Consider the following 17,269-nt stretch of genomic DNA (forward strand, 5'->3'; position numbering starts at 1 on the left):
GAACGATTTATCGGTAGCACAGCTAGTTGGATGTTATTTGTTACTTCTGCAGGGCATACAGGCTGAAGGCCTCTAAACCTAGAAGTGCCTGGCCAGGTCTTTCAGAAGTGTAGAAGTGGAGAGCTAGAGGGCCTGGAACTTCATTTGCAAACATGCCCCCTCTTAAAGTGATACTTAAGTCTCCATTTTTCTTTAAAAATAATAGACATGTCATACTTACCTGCTCAGAGAAATAGTTTTGCTCAGCATAGCCCCGATCCTCCTCTTCTTGGGTCCCTCATCGGTGCTTCTGGCCTTTCTCTCCTGCCAAGTGCCCCCACAGCAAGCAGCTTGCTATGGGGGCACCCGAGCAGAGCCACAGCTCCGCGTGCCCATTCAGACATGGAGCCGCAGTTCGACCCCACCCCCTCTCTCTCCTGATTGGCTAACTGACTTTGATTGACAGCAGCAGGAGCCAATGACGCTGCTGCTGTGTCTCAGCAAATCAGGAGGGAGAGTCCCGGACAGCCGAGGCAAATCGCTGGATAGAGAGGGGGCTCAGGTAAATATTAGGGGGGCTCCTACACACAGAAGGTTTTTTTTATCTTAATGCATAGAATGCATTAGGATACAAAAACTTCTGCCTTTACAACTCCTTTAAGATCTCAGTGTTTAAGGCAGGGGGTCAGAGATTCAACCCTCCGGCATCCAATCAAAATGAAAATTTTTTGTTAAGGCTAAACATATCCTTTAAATGTTTGACTGTATTAACAAATCTATTGGCATGCTGGTGTTCATAAAAACTTTGCAGGTTTACGACTTTGCCTACGTTTTCTTTTTTCACAAATCATAGATGTTAATCTTCATCTTTGTTCAAACAGTCAAATAACTCTCCATCCCCCTGAAGCTAGTGCTTCGTACAAATAGCACAATTTCTCATCGATTGTGTTGCCAGCATGGAGCACTTTCTTTTTGCATTCTGGTCATAATTACCTGGAGGCCCAGAGCAGATGGGGGCAGCTTTCTCAGAAGTTCAAAGGCAAGGAGTTTCACTTCCTCAAAGGTGTTACTGAAGCACTCTAGGAGAGCGTGCACATTGTTACCGCTGACCGACTGAGCGAACTGAAATACGCTCTGACAACAGCCTGTGAAAAGACATCATTAGTAGGAAAGAAATCTCACTAATACGTTTCTGCTTCACAAAACAAAGCTCGTTAAGCTTTACTGCTCCCAATAAAGAAGCACGGAGACCTGCACATGTGAATTACCAAGTGCAGATGTAGCCCTGGCTTCCAGATACATTTAAAAGAAAAGCCGTATTAAATGCAGATGTTTTCGTTTCCGCACTTCAGGTCATTGTTGTTACAGAGGAGATCCCAACACTCCGTGTCCCCCAAGACTGAATGAGCCCAGAGACAAACACACAAAATGAGTATAATGTAAAAAACAAGAAGGTAAAAATCAAAGAATAATTATGGCGGGGGAGTACATTTCAAGGAACCAGTTAAAATTCCAGCTGCCAATTTTTTGGTTTTTAGGCTTTTGTCAATGGAAGTACTTTTTCCCTTGTATCAATTAAGAGAAGAACTCTGTCATAAAGCAAAATGTCTATGTGCAAATCTGCAGATGGAAGCTACTGTTCTCTGACCTTTGGTTTGAACGCCAACGTCAAGGCCGCAACATCCCAAGTAGGGATGAACAGCTTCATTTTAAAGTCCCCAGTATAGTCAATCATGGACTGTAATTATGAACAGAGCTGTATCCAAAGAATGTTCTTCAAATGAGCACTCGAGTTGCGTTTAAAGTAGTATCGGTATCGATACCACGCAATGGCATGCTCCTGATGCCTAGTCCAATACCTGGACACCCAGAAATGATCGGGGCGGCGGGGGAAGTTATAATCACCGATCTCCCTGTGTGGCTTTCAATAAAGCAGCTGACAGTCGCTTCTCCTCCTCTCCCCTCCGTGGCTTTCAGCTGCTTTATTGAAAGCCACACAGGGAGATCAGTGACTATAACTTCCCCTGCCGCCGCACCAATCATTCCTGAGTGTCCCCTGTATCCTCCTCCGGCTCCCCTCTGTGTCCTCCTCTGTGCTCCTCCATGGGCTCCTCTGGTCCCCCCGTGTGCTCCTCTGGTCACCCCCCCCTCCATGTGCTCCTCCGCCCCCCGTCCTCCTCCGGTCCCCCTCTGTGAGCTCCTCTGGTCACCCCCCCCCCCTTGTGTGCTCCTCCGGTCCCCCTCTGGTCAACCCCCCCCCCCCGTATGCTCCTCTGCCCCCCCCCGTCCTCCTCCGGTCCCCCCGTGTGCTCCTCTGGTCACCCCCCCCTCCATGTGCTCCTCCGCCCCCCGTCCTCCTCCGGTCCCCCTCTGTGAGCTCCTCTGGTCACCCCCCCCTTGTGTGCTCCTCCGCTCCCCCATCCTCCTCCGGTCCCCCTCTGTGTGCTCCTCTGGTCAACCCCCCCCCCCCTCCGTGTGCTCCTCTGCCCCCCCCCCCCCGTCCTCCTCCGGTCCCCCTCTGTGTGCTCCTCTGGTCACCCCCCCCCCCCGTGTGCTCCTCCAGTCCCACTCTGTGTGCTCCCCTGGTCACCCCTCCGTGTGCTCCTCCACCCCCCCGTCCTCCTCCGGTCCCCCTCTATGTGCTCCTCTGGTCACCCCCCACCCTCCATGTGCTCCTCCACCCCCCCCCCGTCCTCCCCCGCCCCCCCATCCTCCTCCGCCCCCCCCCTCTGTGCGCTCCTCTGGTCACCCCCTCCGTGTGCTCCTCCGCCCCCCCCCCACCGGTGTGCTCCTCTGGTCACCCCCCCTCCGTGTGCTCCTCCGCCCCCCCCGTCCTCCTCCAGTCCCCCTTTGTGTGCTACTCTGGTTCCCCCCCCTCCATGCGCTCTTCTGCCCCCCCCCCCCTGTGCTCCTCCGGTCCCCCTCTGTGTGCTCCTCTGGTCCCCCCCCACCCTCCGTGTGCTCCTCCACCCCCCCCCCGTCCTCCTCCGGTCTCCCTCTGTGTGCTCCTCTGGTCACCCCCCCCCCCCCGTGTCCTCCTCCACCCCCCTCCCCCGTCCCAATCTGTGATTTACCGGCTCCTTCCTTTTCTGAATGGTCAGTGATCACTGACGCTGTCCATTCATAACTGAGCATCGTAAATGGTGTTTACGATGCCTCCATTTATGAATGGAGAGGAGCCGCTGTCTCCTCTCCGTTCATCTTCAGTGTAGTGAGGCTGCTGAGAAAGGGACTGGGGAATCTCTATCCTCAATCCCTTTCCATGTCCCAAAGGGGAAATGTCAGGGGTTTGTTTAGACCCCTGATATCTCACCAAAGCCCCCCCTACCCCCCAACAGGGTTGAATAGAAATAACAAAAATACAAATTAAAAAAAAATTGTAATAAATATGTTAAAGTAAAATTATAAAAATAATCTCCTCATTGGATCGCTAGTATCTGGAGTGGGCCAGAGCACCCGGATCAAGCTCTCAGCGGCTCGCTGAGGGGTTGAGCCGGGTGCTGGTCCAGGCATGTGGGCAGATCCCGACTCCAGTGTCTGCATCTTGCCCGAGCCTGAACTGGCTCTGTGACGTCAGCAGACAGCGGAGTTCAGCCTGCTGTCTGCTGAAAACGGGTCACAGAAGTGCACTCCTGTGGATCCACAGATGAAGTGCAGCCAAACGAGCTTTGGCTGTACTTCTCTTTTAACACCTTAAAAGAAGTATGGGGTTTTTTTTGTTTTGTTTTTTTAAGAATCATAGTTACCTAGCAGGATGCCGCATAGGTTCAAACTGTATCTGCCCCCTGCTGGCTCTAACACTGAGAACCAAGTGATCAAACACCGCCAATCGCTCGGTTCTCAGGGCTCCCTGAGCAGAGAGCTGGATCAGTCACTGGCTCCCTGCTCCGTCCCCCCCCCCTGCTCACTGGAGCGCTGGGTTGTGGAGGGGGCGGAAACGGCCAGCTCAGGCTCACAGCCGCAAGCTGAGAGGCTGAGTCGGTTGCCGGTCCAGGCATGTGGGCAGAACCCAACTTCATTGTCGCGATCTTGCCGAGGCCTGGATTCTGTGACATCAGCAGACATCAGATTTCAGACCGAAAATGGGTCACAGGAGTGCAAAACGAACTGCACTCCTGTGATGCACAGAAGTACAGCCAAACTAGCTTACGGTGGAACATGCAGGTGAACTTATCCTTAAGGCTGGGTTCACACCATTGCTAATTCGCATAGCAGGAGATTGTGACCGGGTCTCTATGAAGCCGGTTGACACATTTCCACAGCGGCTCCGGTGCGAATTGCACAGTAGTCCTGTGCATCTTTTGGTCCACTTCAGGTCCGAATTCAGCCAAAAACTCGGGCTGAAATCGGACCTGAAATGGTGAACGAGGACACACCGGACCCCTGCTGTGAGCTGCATGCGAACATAGTGTGAACCCAGCCTTAATTGAACAAGCTGAAATTAGAAGATGATTGGCTACCATGTATAGCTGCACCACTTACCAGTTTTAGTAAATCAACCCCACTGTATGTAGAAAAAAGAGCTTTTGTGAGATGTAGTTCTGGAGGCATACCTACATCAACAGAAACAGAGCTGCAAGCTACTGCCTCTGCAAGAAGTTTACAAACCTTGTAATGACATCACGGAGAAAGGGGGGGGGGTGATTAAAAGCAGTTTTTCTTTTACAAAAAAACTTTATTGGCCGGTAATCCAACACATAACAACATCTAAAAGCAGTTTTTCATTACAGGTACAAGGGAAAAAATGCCTGGAGATTCCCTTTAAGTCATCTTCCAAAATTATGTCAGTTAGTGTACAATCTTTATATACAGTGCCCAATAAATTAATTTGCATGGCAATTAAAACATTTTTGAGGATAGAAATAAAAGAGCTGCTGCTCATTTTTTTTTTTTTTTTGGGGGGGGGCTGACATCTTGATTTTTGCACCACAACCTGATATATCACCGTCATGGAACGAGGTGGCATCTATTGGAATCTGAACGCTCATTGTGCATCCAGCTCAGCCGTTAGTAGTGAAAACAGCAGCACAGCCTTCACCTTAAGAACAAATCATCAATGCGCCAATTGTCATATTTCTATCCCCATAAATTTAATTTATACCAAAAAGGAATTTTGGGGGGGGGGTTCTGGCACAACTGCTCACCTTGAACATCGGGGAATATCTCTGCAATGGATCCTAAAATTGTCAAGGCTGAAAACCTGGTAGGATGTGATGAACCAGGAAAAAGGGACTCAAAAAGACAACTTGTTATAGACGACATGAATTCCTGGAAAACAAGATAGGCACAGATTTCCTCTGTTAGTACACTGGAGTGTGGGAAAGAACATACAGATACTGATAGGCAGACAGCCAACACGTTCCCAAACATTGCATACCACACCACAACCTGACAACACCCATACACAACATGCAAACATCTCACCAACTACACCCTTTGCTTCTCCAATATAGACAATGACTGTGATAAGAAGTTCGAATTGAGTAGAGTATACATAGTTTTTTTTTTCAGCAGGCTGAACGAAAAAAAAACAAAACAAAACACAGATCCTCGCATTCACACAACCAATGCTGATGAAGGGATCGCCCCCCCACTGCGCTAATGTATTCTGACAGCAGGAACTTCACCCTCCCCCTTCCCCTTAAGAATACACAGATCAGTGCTGCAGCCATTGGCTGCAAGCGCTTATCGTACTTAATACAAGCCAGTTGTTAGACCAGCTTCTGCTGAACAGACAGGGGTACACACGTACTGAAATTGGTCAGTTTCCTGCTGAAGCGGCCGATTTTCGGTTTGTGTATCCCTAGCTTTACATACACGCTTGGGAATCACTGATCTGCAGATCAAACAGAAGCAGCTTCCTTGGCTGTAAAGGATAGGAGGGTTTAATTCTGCTTTAAAATCGGTCAGAAGATCGGCCTCTACAAACTCAGCAGTGCCTAAAAATGGAGAGCAACCGAGCATGTGCAGAGCAGGGTGAGACGGTGTATTACTTGATATTAAACAGTAAAGGAACTGGCAGATGGTGCTCCCCCTGCTGTACAGGGAAGAGGAGGCTGCGGGAACCAGTTTAGCAGCGCAGAAGTGCCAGAGTGGAGGACCAGGAAAATACAAAATGCTTTTCTAAATCTCCTAGATGGTTTACTGCTTGTATCTCTTTTAGTGTGAACACAGCCCCACCACACCAAAGAATTTTTAGGTTTCCTGGAGATCAGCTTTAATGCGGACCTACATCTGAGCACCACAAACCAAAAACACTGTTTAATAATATTCAACGCAAATTCCCCCGTTCATCGATGTCTCCATGCTTTATTTTACTGGGAAATCACTTTGAAAAACACCCCCTAGCATTTCTGGCCAAGGCCATCCTACGTTAAGGGCAGAAGATTCATGTAGCAATTATTTCCTGGAATCCATCTGCCCTTAGCTCAGGCATGCAGGCAGGAAAGTGTGCTTAGCTGAGAAAACCCCTCCTCCCCTCCTGATGACGCCAGGGAGGTACGACGTCATTTGCCTAGGCCAGAAACCAGGAAGTAACTGAAGAAATGTAAAAAAAAAAAAAAAAAAAAAAAAAAGTTTAAAAAACAAGTAAATATAACAAACCCTATTTATTTACTAATGCTAGGAGCAAAAGGATTAAAAATATTCAATGTTGATTGGGAGAGTGAAGTTCCACTTTAAAGACGAACTCCAGGTATGGATATCTTAGACTGTTACATTGGCTCTACCTTGGACCAATGTAACTATATATATATATATATATATATATATATATATATATATATATATATATATATATATATATATATATACACACACACACACGCCTGGCCAATCCCTCTAGAGGTTGTAAATCACTGAAGTACACACCGTTACTCCACTGATCACCACTTGTTTCCAGGTCCCATGCCGAGCGACTGCCCTGCTGTGTTCTGAACATAGGAGGTCGGCCACTTGGCACCAGTGCCATTAAGAAATGACCTTGCATTTTCTGAATGAATGCAAAGCATTCTCTGATTGGAAGGTGGAGAGGAGGGGTGGTGATGTCACGCTCTCCACCTCGTCCAATCAGGCAATGATATATTGAATTAAAAATCAGTTAGTGTATTCACAAGGATAGTAGGAACAAATGCACTAAATTAAACAATTCCAGCCACTAAGTAAAGGTGTCTTTCCAAACATGCCAGGGTGAAAAAACTAACGTGTTTCGGGGGTGTTACCCCCTTCGTCAGAGCTCTGAAGGGGGCACAGCACCCATTTGCTAAAGCTCTGGGCTTAGAAATATGGCAACTTCCAGCGAGAAGAAACGGGAACAATGCTGGAGACAACTTACAGCACACACTCATTTTGGCGGCATAATTATTAATGTGGACTGTTGCTAAAGGACATTATTCTTTATCAAGCTATGGGTAAAAATTCAGCTTTAAGGAGATCACAGACTAATGTGAAACTTTCATCTTCGGCTTCATAATGATTGCAGCCAGGGGAAGAGCCAACACTGGAGGGAAGATGTAGCCCCCTATATAGCTTTAGATGATGTATGAAGCTGGTTACTCCTTCAGTTCAGCAGCATACCAGTTTTTGGGTGAACGTTTAAAATTCTAACTGTAATCCTTTATGATAAAACACAAGATGGGATAACATCATGCGCGGTCACAGCCAACAATCTGAACAAGGATGAGCACCAGGAACTAAGAACTATGGAATACACTATACAAAGCAGACCAAGCAATGCACTCAATTATTTCATGGTTACTGCTTTAGTGCCATCTATGCATTCTAATATACAAGAATAGCGCCATCTACCAGCCAGTTCTGGAAGTACACACTATGCTATATCACAGGAATCTAAAATGGTACAGATAAAACAGTTAAACTACTGAGATCAACACAGCACAACCGGAGACCAATGTCTTTGCTAACATTTTTAACGATGCAAGCTTTTACAAACGTTTTCAGACATCATACAATACTGCATCCGAATACCACATATTAAAGGGCCCATCCACACTGCAGCACACAAAAAATACATGCCTGCAGTGCATAGCGTTTTACTGCACTAGATGAAAGGTCACCACAAGGACACATTGAAAACCATTGTTTTCTGTGTCCTGTTCACGCTACAATTCTGGTGCCTTGTGCAGTGCGATGCGTTGCGTTAAAATGCTACATTTAGGCCTCATGAACCTAAAAACATCAAAAATGCTAGCAGGAAAAACCAGAGTTAAAAACGCCTGTTTATCAAGCATTCATGTGCATTTTTGAGCCTTAGCATTTTTACAAGTTTTTTTTTTTGGTTACCAAACACTCCACCCAGCTCATTTTTCATTCCCAAATGAGCAGAATGCATTGCAAACATTTATTTCCATATATTTATTATTAAAATTATATTATTTATATGTTATTTTACATCATTTTTACATTTTAATTATTTTCAACTATTTTGGATTATTCTTCATTTCCAAGCGATGTCTTGATATATAAGTAGCACCATGTCACAAATGAGTATAAAAGAGAAGAGAGGCGCCTCTAAGTGTAGCAATGTGGTTACATTAAGAGCCCTTGCACACTGGGGCGGTTTGCAGGCGCTATTGCGCTAATAATAGCGCCTGCAAACCGCCCCGAAAGTGCCGCTACTTTCATTCCAGTGTGCAAGCCCCGAGGGCTTGCACACTGGAGCGATGCGCTGGCAGGACAGTAAAAAAAGTCCTGCTAGCAGCATCTTCGGAACGGTGAAGGAGCGGTGTGTATACCGCTCCTGCCCATTGAAATCAATGGGACGGCGCGGCTATACCGCCGGCAAAGCGCCTCTGCAGAGGCGCTTTGCGGTGCTATTTAACCCTTTCTCGGCCGCTAGCGGGGGGTAAAACCGCCCCCGCTAGCGGCCGCATACCGACGGTAAAACGCCGCTAATAATAGCGGCGTTTTACCGCCGACGCCGCCCCCCGCCCCAGTGTGCAAGGGCTCTTAATGAAGGTACAACATTTAGCAACTCACATGGTTAATGAGTAAAAGAGGTACATCTAAGTATACAGGCATCCGGGGTAAAGCTGTCCACATAGACCGTCCTCCACACCGCCACTGACGTTGCCCATTCCACGCTGCGCTCCACGAGCGATTCAAGCCTCGCTTTCAGATCGCTCTACTGCAGGGTGGTCTTCCTGGTCATGATTGCAGACTGACAGCGGTGAGAGCCGGCGGTGCGGAGGACGGTCTATGTGGACAGCTTTACCCCGGATGCCTGCATACTTAGATGTGCCTCTTTTGATCATCAACCATGTGAGTTTTTAAATGTTGTACCTTCATTAAATGTAACCATATTGCTACACTAAGAGACGGTTCACACTAAGGCAGCACGATTGCAGCGCGACTGCCTCAGGCGACCTGCACACGACAGCAACGGCAACTTGCAAAACAACTTCTATATAGAAGTCAATGCAAGTCGCCCCCAAAGTAGTACAGGAACCTTTTTCTAAATCGGAGCGACTTGAGTCGCTCCTATTAGAACGGTTCCATAGTACAGAATGGAACGCGACTTGTCAGGCGACTAAGTCGTCCCAGTGTGAACCGGCTCTTAGAGGCGTCTCTCTTCTCTTTTATACTCTGTAGCTCCTGCTGGATTTTTCTTCTAATCCCTCTGTGGAGGCTTTCATTTGTGGATGGACATTTTATGGTTACACAACCCATCACATTGCTATAATCTTTTTATATGGATTATAAACTGAAGGATTTATGAATAAATGGATGTGGAACTAAATCATTTGAGTTTCCATTATTTCTTATGGGGAAATCTGCTTTGATAGAAGAGTGCTTTGGATCACAAGCACGATTCCGGAACTAATTATGCTTGCAATCCAAGGTATTACTGTATATGTAAAAGCGCTGCATAAATTGATGGCGCTATTTAAGTACCTGAAATAAAGATACATTTTATTATTTAAAAAAAAAAAAAATATATATATATTATACACACACATACATTTTTGCAAGCATTTATTGCACGTTTATGTGTGACCTAAAACCAATGGAAAAAAAAAAAAAAAAAACAACAACAGTAACGGGGTTGCCTATAGCATTCAATGAAATTAAAGTGGTAGAAAGGGATTTTTTTATCTTTAGGTCTCATGCACACGGACGTTTTTACAGCCGCTTTTTTGCAGCTTAAAAAGGCCTGTCTATGGTAGTCTATGGCTTCATGCCCACCTAGGCGTTTTTGAGCTGCAAATGGCATAGGAGTTTTTAAAGCTGTAAAAAAAAAAACCCAGGACCAGTGGGTTCCGAGTGACGTTTTTCAGCTGTAAAAACGCTCTAACGCTGATAAACGCTCAAAAACGCTCAAAAACGTCATTCACCATTTTGAAGAAAAAAAACCCTAAAAAACGCTAAAAACTGCTAACGTGGAAAAACGCTAATAAACGTTAATAGATGCTAAAAAACGCTATTGCAAAAACGCTGAAAAAAGTTTTAAAAAATCACTGCAAAGATACTGGCGTTTTCATAACGTTATTTTAACATCCTGTGTGCATGAGGCCTTATTTATACCTACAGGTAAGCCTATAAGGCATACCTGTATGCACAGTGAATATCTTAAAAAAAACACAGTCACTTCCATCGCTAAGGGGTCTTCTGAAATAAAGGTTAACAGGGACAAAAGGTATCCCAAGACTGGGTGGATGCTGCCTTCCAAAGATGGAGTCATCTGATTGAAACTACAAAATAGAAAACATTGAGAATCGTGCTTTCAATACCCACTTTATAGATTTCTATCTATTAAAATGTCATTGGTAATGCACTAGGTGTTACGCGCCTTCCATTTTGTCTTTTTTACAGGAAATATCTCCTAAAAGGGTACCATTTAGGAGATCTTTATTTTAGCAGGGTCGGTGATGTCACAGCCGCGACTCCTGTGCGCATGCGCAGAGTGACATCATTGTGGCTCAGCCAGTTAAACAGCGGAAGCCCGTGAACCCAGGAAGGAAGACCAGGTGAAGATGGAAGATCTAAGTGCGCTGCTGGAGGGCTTCGTTTTCAGGTAAGTCTTTCATAATGTGCTAGTATGCGATTTTTTTTTGTGGTTTCCTACCACTTTAAAGCTGCAGGTATAAATATGGAAGAGGCTGAATGCCTGCTATAATCAATACAGACTATTTTCTTTTACTCCTTGATTATCTGAATTCCATTGTACCACATTGTGAATTTAGAAACTTACTGCATAGTGCTCTAGTGCTGTGCTGGGATCCACTTCTTTTTCTGCCTCTTGGAGCCCTTTGAAGTTCATACTCTGCTGATGTTTATATAGAACCTGTGAACTTTCTTGTACACGGCAAAAGAGCTAGTCCAAAAAAAAAAAAAAAAATTATTAAAATGAATCATCATTTTATGCTCATTATTCCCTTACTCCTTTTGCTACTTTAGCAATTTTTTCATTATTCGCACACACAAAAAAATCTGCATTTTTGGTTAGAAAATTACCCAAAACACCCAAAACATTAAACAGTTTCTGTGAGCAGTAACCCTGTAGAATAAAATAGTTGTCGTTGCAATTTTTTTTGTCATGTGATCTTTGGATAACAGTTTATCAAATCTATATTTTCACTAAAGTGAATTGCAGTGCCCACAAACATAGAACATAACCCACAATATTTTGTGTGAAATAAAAGATGACGTTGCGTTAAGTCTCGATTCACACTGGTGCGATGCGGGAACCAGCATGGCATCGCATCTGACTCACAGGAAGTTCACACTACTCTCTGTGAACAGTGTCAATAAAAAGTTCAACACAGTAGAACGCAGTGTGAACTGTGGAATCAGATCACATATCACCCATGATAATATCAATGATAATATCAAACATCTTTCCAGCTCATCAATTTAAAGTTACCATAAATGAGGGACCTAGGGCTATCGCTCTCACTCTGATGTGTGCATTGATACCCAATTTGCTCCGGCAAATCAAGCATAGGTTAACAGGTTAACCTCCCTTTGCAGCCATCATTTTGACAGGCTGTAAACACGGAAGTGACCAGAAGTGAGTGCTTCAGGGTTCACACTCCCGTAGAGGACATAAATTCTTCAGGTGGAGATTTACTAAAACTGGAGAGTGCAAAATCTGGCGCAACTCTAAATAGAATTCAATCAGCTTCCAGGTTTTTTTATTGTCAAAGCTTAATTAAACAAGCTGAAGTTAGAAGTTGATTGGCTACAATGCACAGCTGCACCAGATTCTGAGTGCTCTAGGTTCTTAGTACATCTCCCCCACAGCTCACTATCCTGCAGCTCACTATCCTGACGGCTTCTATTGTGTAGTCAGGCTCCCAGGAGGAGCAGTTGTGAGCTTGTTTTTACCATTTAAAAACTGGGATGTATAGGATTTGCCCAAGGTCCTGAACTGGTTAGGCACTAATGGATGTCTACAAGACAAACTGGATATCTTAAGTAATTGTTTTGTGTCAAAAGGACAACAGGGGGCTCCAACTAAGTGTAGTATATAAAAAATACTCTGTTTATTAAAGACAATTGGCAACTTAGTTGGCGAGAATAAAAACTAGCTCAACAATTAAACACCGATGTGCAACTTGATGGCTTGAGAAAAGAGCTTGGACACTCTCAAACGCGTAGCCCCTCCACTGCAGGATCTTCCCAGTGTCACGTCACTTCCACATCTGCCCCCTCGCTCCAGGGGTGGTTCCGGACACTTCTGGGTTCCTCTGTCAGCGTCCAGTCTACAGAGCGGATGGCTGCAGGATTTGACACAGTGGAAGAATGCACCAGCGGTGTTTAATTGATGAGCGAGTTTTTGTTCTTACCGAGTGAGTTGCTAATTGTCTTTAATAAACAGAGCATTTTTTATATACAAGACTTAGTTGCCGACCCCTGTTGTCTTTTGGTATATTTTACAGATACCACTTCAATCCCTTTGGTGGAGCAGCCATAAGAATATTGGACTATCATATCTGCATACTACAGTGACTTTTGTTACCTCTAGTCTTTTAACCTGGTGGTGTCTCATCCCTTATGTGCCATTAGCATTTAACTGAACTGATTTGTGTCAACTGCGTCATTCTAATCTAGGCAAACTAATGCTCAGGAACCAAACCTTCTCCACACTGTCCTACTTACCAATAAGAAAACTTCAAAAATCAACGGCTGGGTGAAGGAGGTGCCCAAGTTCTGGGTTAGAACTCAAGTCTAGAGCCACATATAGATTTGGGGGATTCACTAGGTATACGGAGGTAGGACAAAGGAGGATTTCTACTAATAGAAGAGGAATCAGCACAAGTGACACATCATACTAACTGTAAGTTATGTCCCTTGTGCTGTATTTTAGGTTTTTGATTTTAGCTAAACTGAGGCTTAACAAAAAAAAAAAAAAGTTTGATTGAAGACACAAACCTATAACCTGTCCTGACAGAAATATGTAGGCTCCTAAAAATACAGCTTTATTGGCTGACAGTGAGACAGACCCAACCAGGTCAGGGGCTTCTGGAGAGGACTAGGGGCAAGCCTCCTACCCATCAATTATGGCCCATGGAGAGAGCAGATCATTCTATGATGGAGAATGTGATGAACGCCGAGAGCGAGGCTTGGATTAATTCTCTGAATAAGGACAATAAAGCATCCCTTCTGGAGTGGATGGAAAGGCTTCTTCACTTGGGACAGAAATATGTATCAACAATCTCCCTCAAGAGATCTATGAAGATAAATTAATTCCACTGCATCAGACTGCTGGAACATTGTCTTCTGGGGACTTGTCTAGTGCACAGATTACACAAGTTTGTGTCTCTCCCATTGTGTACCTCCTAGGTGTGAATTTCCATTGTTAATTGAGTCATCTATTGTTTCTGTTGGATAGCTAAATTGGCTAACTCTTGGAGGTTCCAATGATGGGATTAGCCTTGTGTCAACGCTACCTTGTTATCAAACCATTTTGAGATGGTTATGTGTTTTTGCCTTTGATAATGTATGTACTTTGTATCCAGGGTTGTGGGCTTGGTGCCAAATGGTCTGGGTGGGCAATGTGTCACCTAGGTGGCTAGTTGTTTAATTAGCTTAATGTTTTTTTTGGCTGTTACTTAGCTATGCTATTTATATTCCTGTTTACAGTTTGCATTGTTAGTGTAATGTGATCAGGTTCTACTTGATCTTCTGTGCTATATATTCTGTGTGAATTTTCAAAAAAAAAAAAAAGTACCAGTATGCACCTAAGCTAGTGTCGTCTAGTCTTGGGTGCAATATTCAGCTATAATACCTGGTTCCTGGGTCCAGACTGGAGGAAGCTGTATCTTGACTGAGGCACCCAAGCTGGGTGCTGGACGGTTCTATCACAGCCAGCAACTTCACTCTGTTGATGCAAGCTTGTTTTGGGTCAGTGGCACAGCACTCAAGCTAGAGGATTAGCATGGCCAGCAGACAACTAGCATTTTCAAAAGGGTATTAATGGCAAGTTCTTTATCGCTTCCAGCACATGTCTCTTAACATTACTGTGTGTTCCCTGTCTCAATGACAAGAATGTAGGCTCACAGACAAGATTTACCTTCTTGATTAGGTAGCACATCTGCTGCCTCACAGATGGAGACTGGCAATTCAAGTTATACCGGAGAAAGAAGCGAACCAGATTCATTTCATCCACAGAGACCACTTCAGTGCTCCAGTGACTCTCGCAGAGAAGACCAAGGGCGTCCATTCGGATCTGCATGCAGAAAACACGTCATTACTATACAGACATTTTAACCATTGCAATTTACGCTTTGCAGCACTACATAATTTTCACCACTTTATATTATTAAAGTCTACCACCATCATTTTTCAGGTTTCTTTGAAATTATCAAATTATTATACAGGATTTATATAGCGCCAACTATTTGCTCAGCGCTTTACAATATGAGGGCAGACATTACAATTACAATACAATTCAATACAGGAGGAATCAGAGGGCCCTGCTCGTTAGAGCTTACAATTTGAGAGCATTGGATAGGCAGTGAGGTGAGGTCACATCGTCAGCTCACCGCCTGCTTTAACCTTTTGATAGCCGCATTAGCGCGGCACAACCGCGTGCACATTGCACTCGTTTGTAGGGATCATGCAGAGCGGCACTATTCACTTGAAAGCAACAGATGGTATAATCCCTGCCACGGCATGTGTACACACCCAGCCTCTGCAACTGAAGGAGGGAGCAGTTGGGGGGGGCGGCAGTAAAAGTGCGGCTCCAACTGTGGGGTTTTACTGCCTCCCACCCTCACATGTGAACAAGCCCATAAGCAGAGCTCACACTTGAACAGGGAGTGGCTGCACATTAAAGTGGTTCTAAAGGCACTTTTTTTTACCTTCATGCATTCTATATATGACGGTCAAAAACCTGTGTGCAGCAGCCCCCCTCTAATATTCACATAAGCCACCTCTCGATCCAGGCTCTCCGGGGACTCCCACTTATAGGCTGAGGCAGCGGCAAGAGCCATTAGCTCCCACGGCTATCAATCACTGCTAGTGAGTCGATGAGGAGAGAGAGAGGGGGCCACCTATCAATGCCACCCATCAGTGCAGCCTTATCAGTTAGAGCTGCACGATTAATCGTTAAAAAAATCGTGATCTCGATTCAATCCCCCCTCACATCTCCATGCAGGAATTTTCAGATTCATTAATGTAACAAGTATAGAGAGTTCTCTGCTCACTTTCATTCTTAGATCAAAATGAATGAACTTCTGTGTGTAAATGAGGGAAGTTTAACCACTTAAAGACTAAATCTTTTTCTGACACTTGTTTCTTACAAAGTTAAAATCAGTATTTTGTGCTAGAAAATACTTGGAACCCCCAAACATTAAATTTATATATATTTTTTAGCAGAGACCCTAGGAGATAAAATGGAGATTGTTGCAATATTTTATGTCACACTGTATTTGTGCAATTTTTTTTTGAAAATATACACTCCAAGGAATAAAAAAAAAAAAAAAAAAAACACAAAAAACACTAAACAGTAAAGTTAACAATTTTTTGTATAATCTGAAAGATGATGTTACGCCACAAGAATCCTGATCTTTATTCTAAGCAAAAAAATTGTGATTCTCATTTTAGCCAGAATCGTGGAGCCCCCCCATCAGTGCACATCAATGAAGGAGAAAAATTATCTGTCTGCAAAATTTTATAACAAACTATAAAACGGTTTTGGGTTTTTTTTTTTTTTTTTTTTTGGTTTTTTTTTTTTTTTTATTTAATTTTCAGTCTTTTTTCGTTTTTAGAGCAAAAAGTAAAAAACCCAGCAGTGATTAAATACCACCAAAAGAAAGCTTTATTTGTGGGGAAATAATGATACAAATTTAATTTGGGTATAGTTTTCCATGACCGAACAATTATCATTCAAAGATCGACAGCGCTGAAAGCTGAAAATTGTCCTGGGCGGGAAGGGGTTTCAGGTGCCCAGTGAGCAAGTGGTTAAGCCAATCAGTTGTGTTGCAGTGCTCATGTGCTAACAAAGATGCTGTCCCCCGTCTGGCTTGTTCGGCTGGGATATATAATTCTCAGGACCGGATACAAATCCTTTCAAAGGCAAAGACGCTCCCTTATTCATCTGTGTATTTCGCCATTTGTCTGGAGTTCAGCTTGAATCTCAACGCTCTACTAGTTCCTAGTGAATCAATAGGCCAAGTATTGGTTCTGTTAAGAAAATGGTTGCCTTTACTGCGTATTAATGACAGGTGCTCATTAGTCTTTGCTGGTAGAACGGCCTTCTGCTAGAAGCAGGCATTGAATCAGTGTGCTAATCCTGGCCAAACACAACTTGTATGGAAACATTCAGAGCAAAAAGGTTACGGAAGCAAACTGCCCACTCAGTGTTTTCACTTCGCCCACATTTGATCTCAGTTCTGCAACTATGAACACTTTGAATCTTTATCCAGCTGGTTCCATTCCATTCGAAAGACTAAAAAGCCGCTGTCTACTGACCAGGACAGATAATGTGTCATCTGGACAATATTGAACTGCAGCCTTCTGTACGAATAATCTCTCCCATCAATACATATCATTCTTTGGTTAAAACCGCCAAACCTGGCTGGAGTTTCCGTTATACTAACGGAGCTAAAGACTAGATTTTTTTTTTTTTGTATTCGTTTTTTTTTTTTTTTTATCCCTCAAGAGGCTCTCTGTGATTAATATAGATTGTAAGCTACTAGGAAGTTCTTTCAAGCAAGGGAACATGTGCCCTGCACTGACCAGGCTAAAAAAAAACGTCAATATATTGGCTTGTTGAATAGACTTCAATCGGTTGAGTAGTAGCCAGTATAAACCTATTTACCCATCG

At 44.2% G+C, this 17,269-nt stretch overlaps 1 protein-coding gene across 5 annotated transcripts in view; it reads right to left on the reverse strand.

The window, feature by feature from the left end:
- Positions 1-17,269, reverse strand: part of THADA (THADA armadillo repeat containing) — a 904,047-nt gene that overhangs the window by 840,090 nt on the left and 46,688 nt on the right. For all 5 annotated transcript variants that reach the window (XR_012244018.1, XM_073628459.1, XM_073628460.1 and 2 more), the window contains exons 13-16: positions 14,513-14,668; positions 11,189-11,311; positions 5,124-5,247; positions 973-1,124 (exon numbers count right to left, since the gene is read on the reverse strand). Coding sequence is in view for 4 of the 5 variants with exons in the window: in XM_073628459.1 (XP_073484560.1) it covers positions 973-1,124; positions 5,124-5,247; positions 11,189-11,311; positions 14,513-14,668 (555 nt within the window). In the remaining variant the exon portion in view is untranslated. The remainder of the gene's footprint in view (positions 1-972; positions 1,125-5,123; positions 5,248-11,188; positions 11,312-14,512; positions 14,669-17,269) is intronic.

The sequence above is a fragment of the Aquarana catesbeiana genome, linkage group LG04 (assembly GCF_042186555.1).
Source record: "Aquarana catesbeiana isolate 2022-GZ linkage group LG04, ASM4218655v1, whole genome shotgun sequence".
NCBI classification, from domain to species: domain Eukaryota; kingdom Metazoa; phylum Chordata; class Amphibia; order Anura; family Ranidae; genus Aquarana; species Aquarana catesbeiana.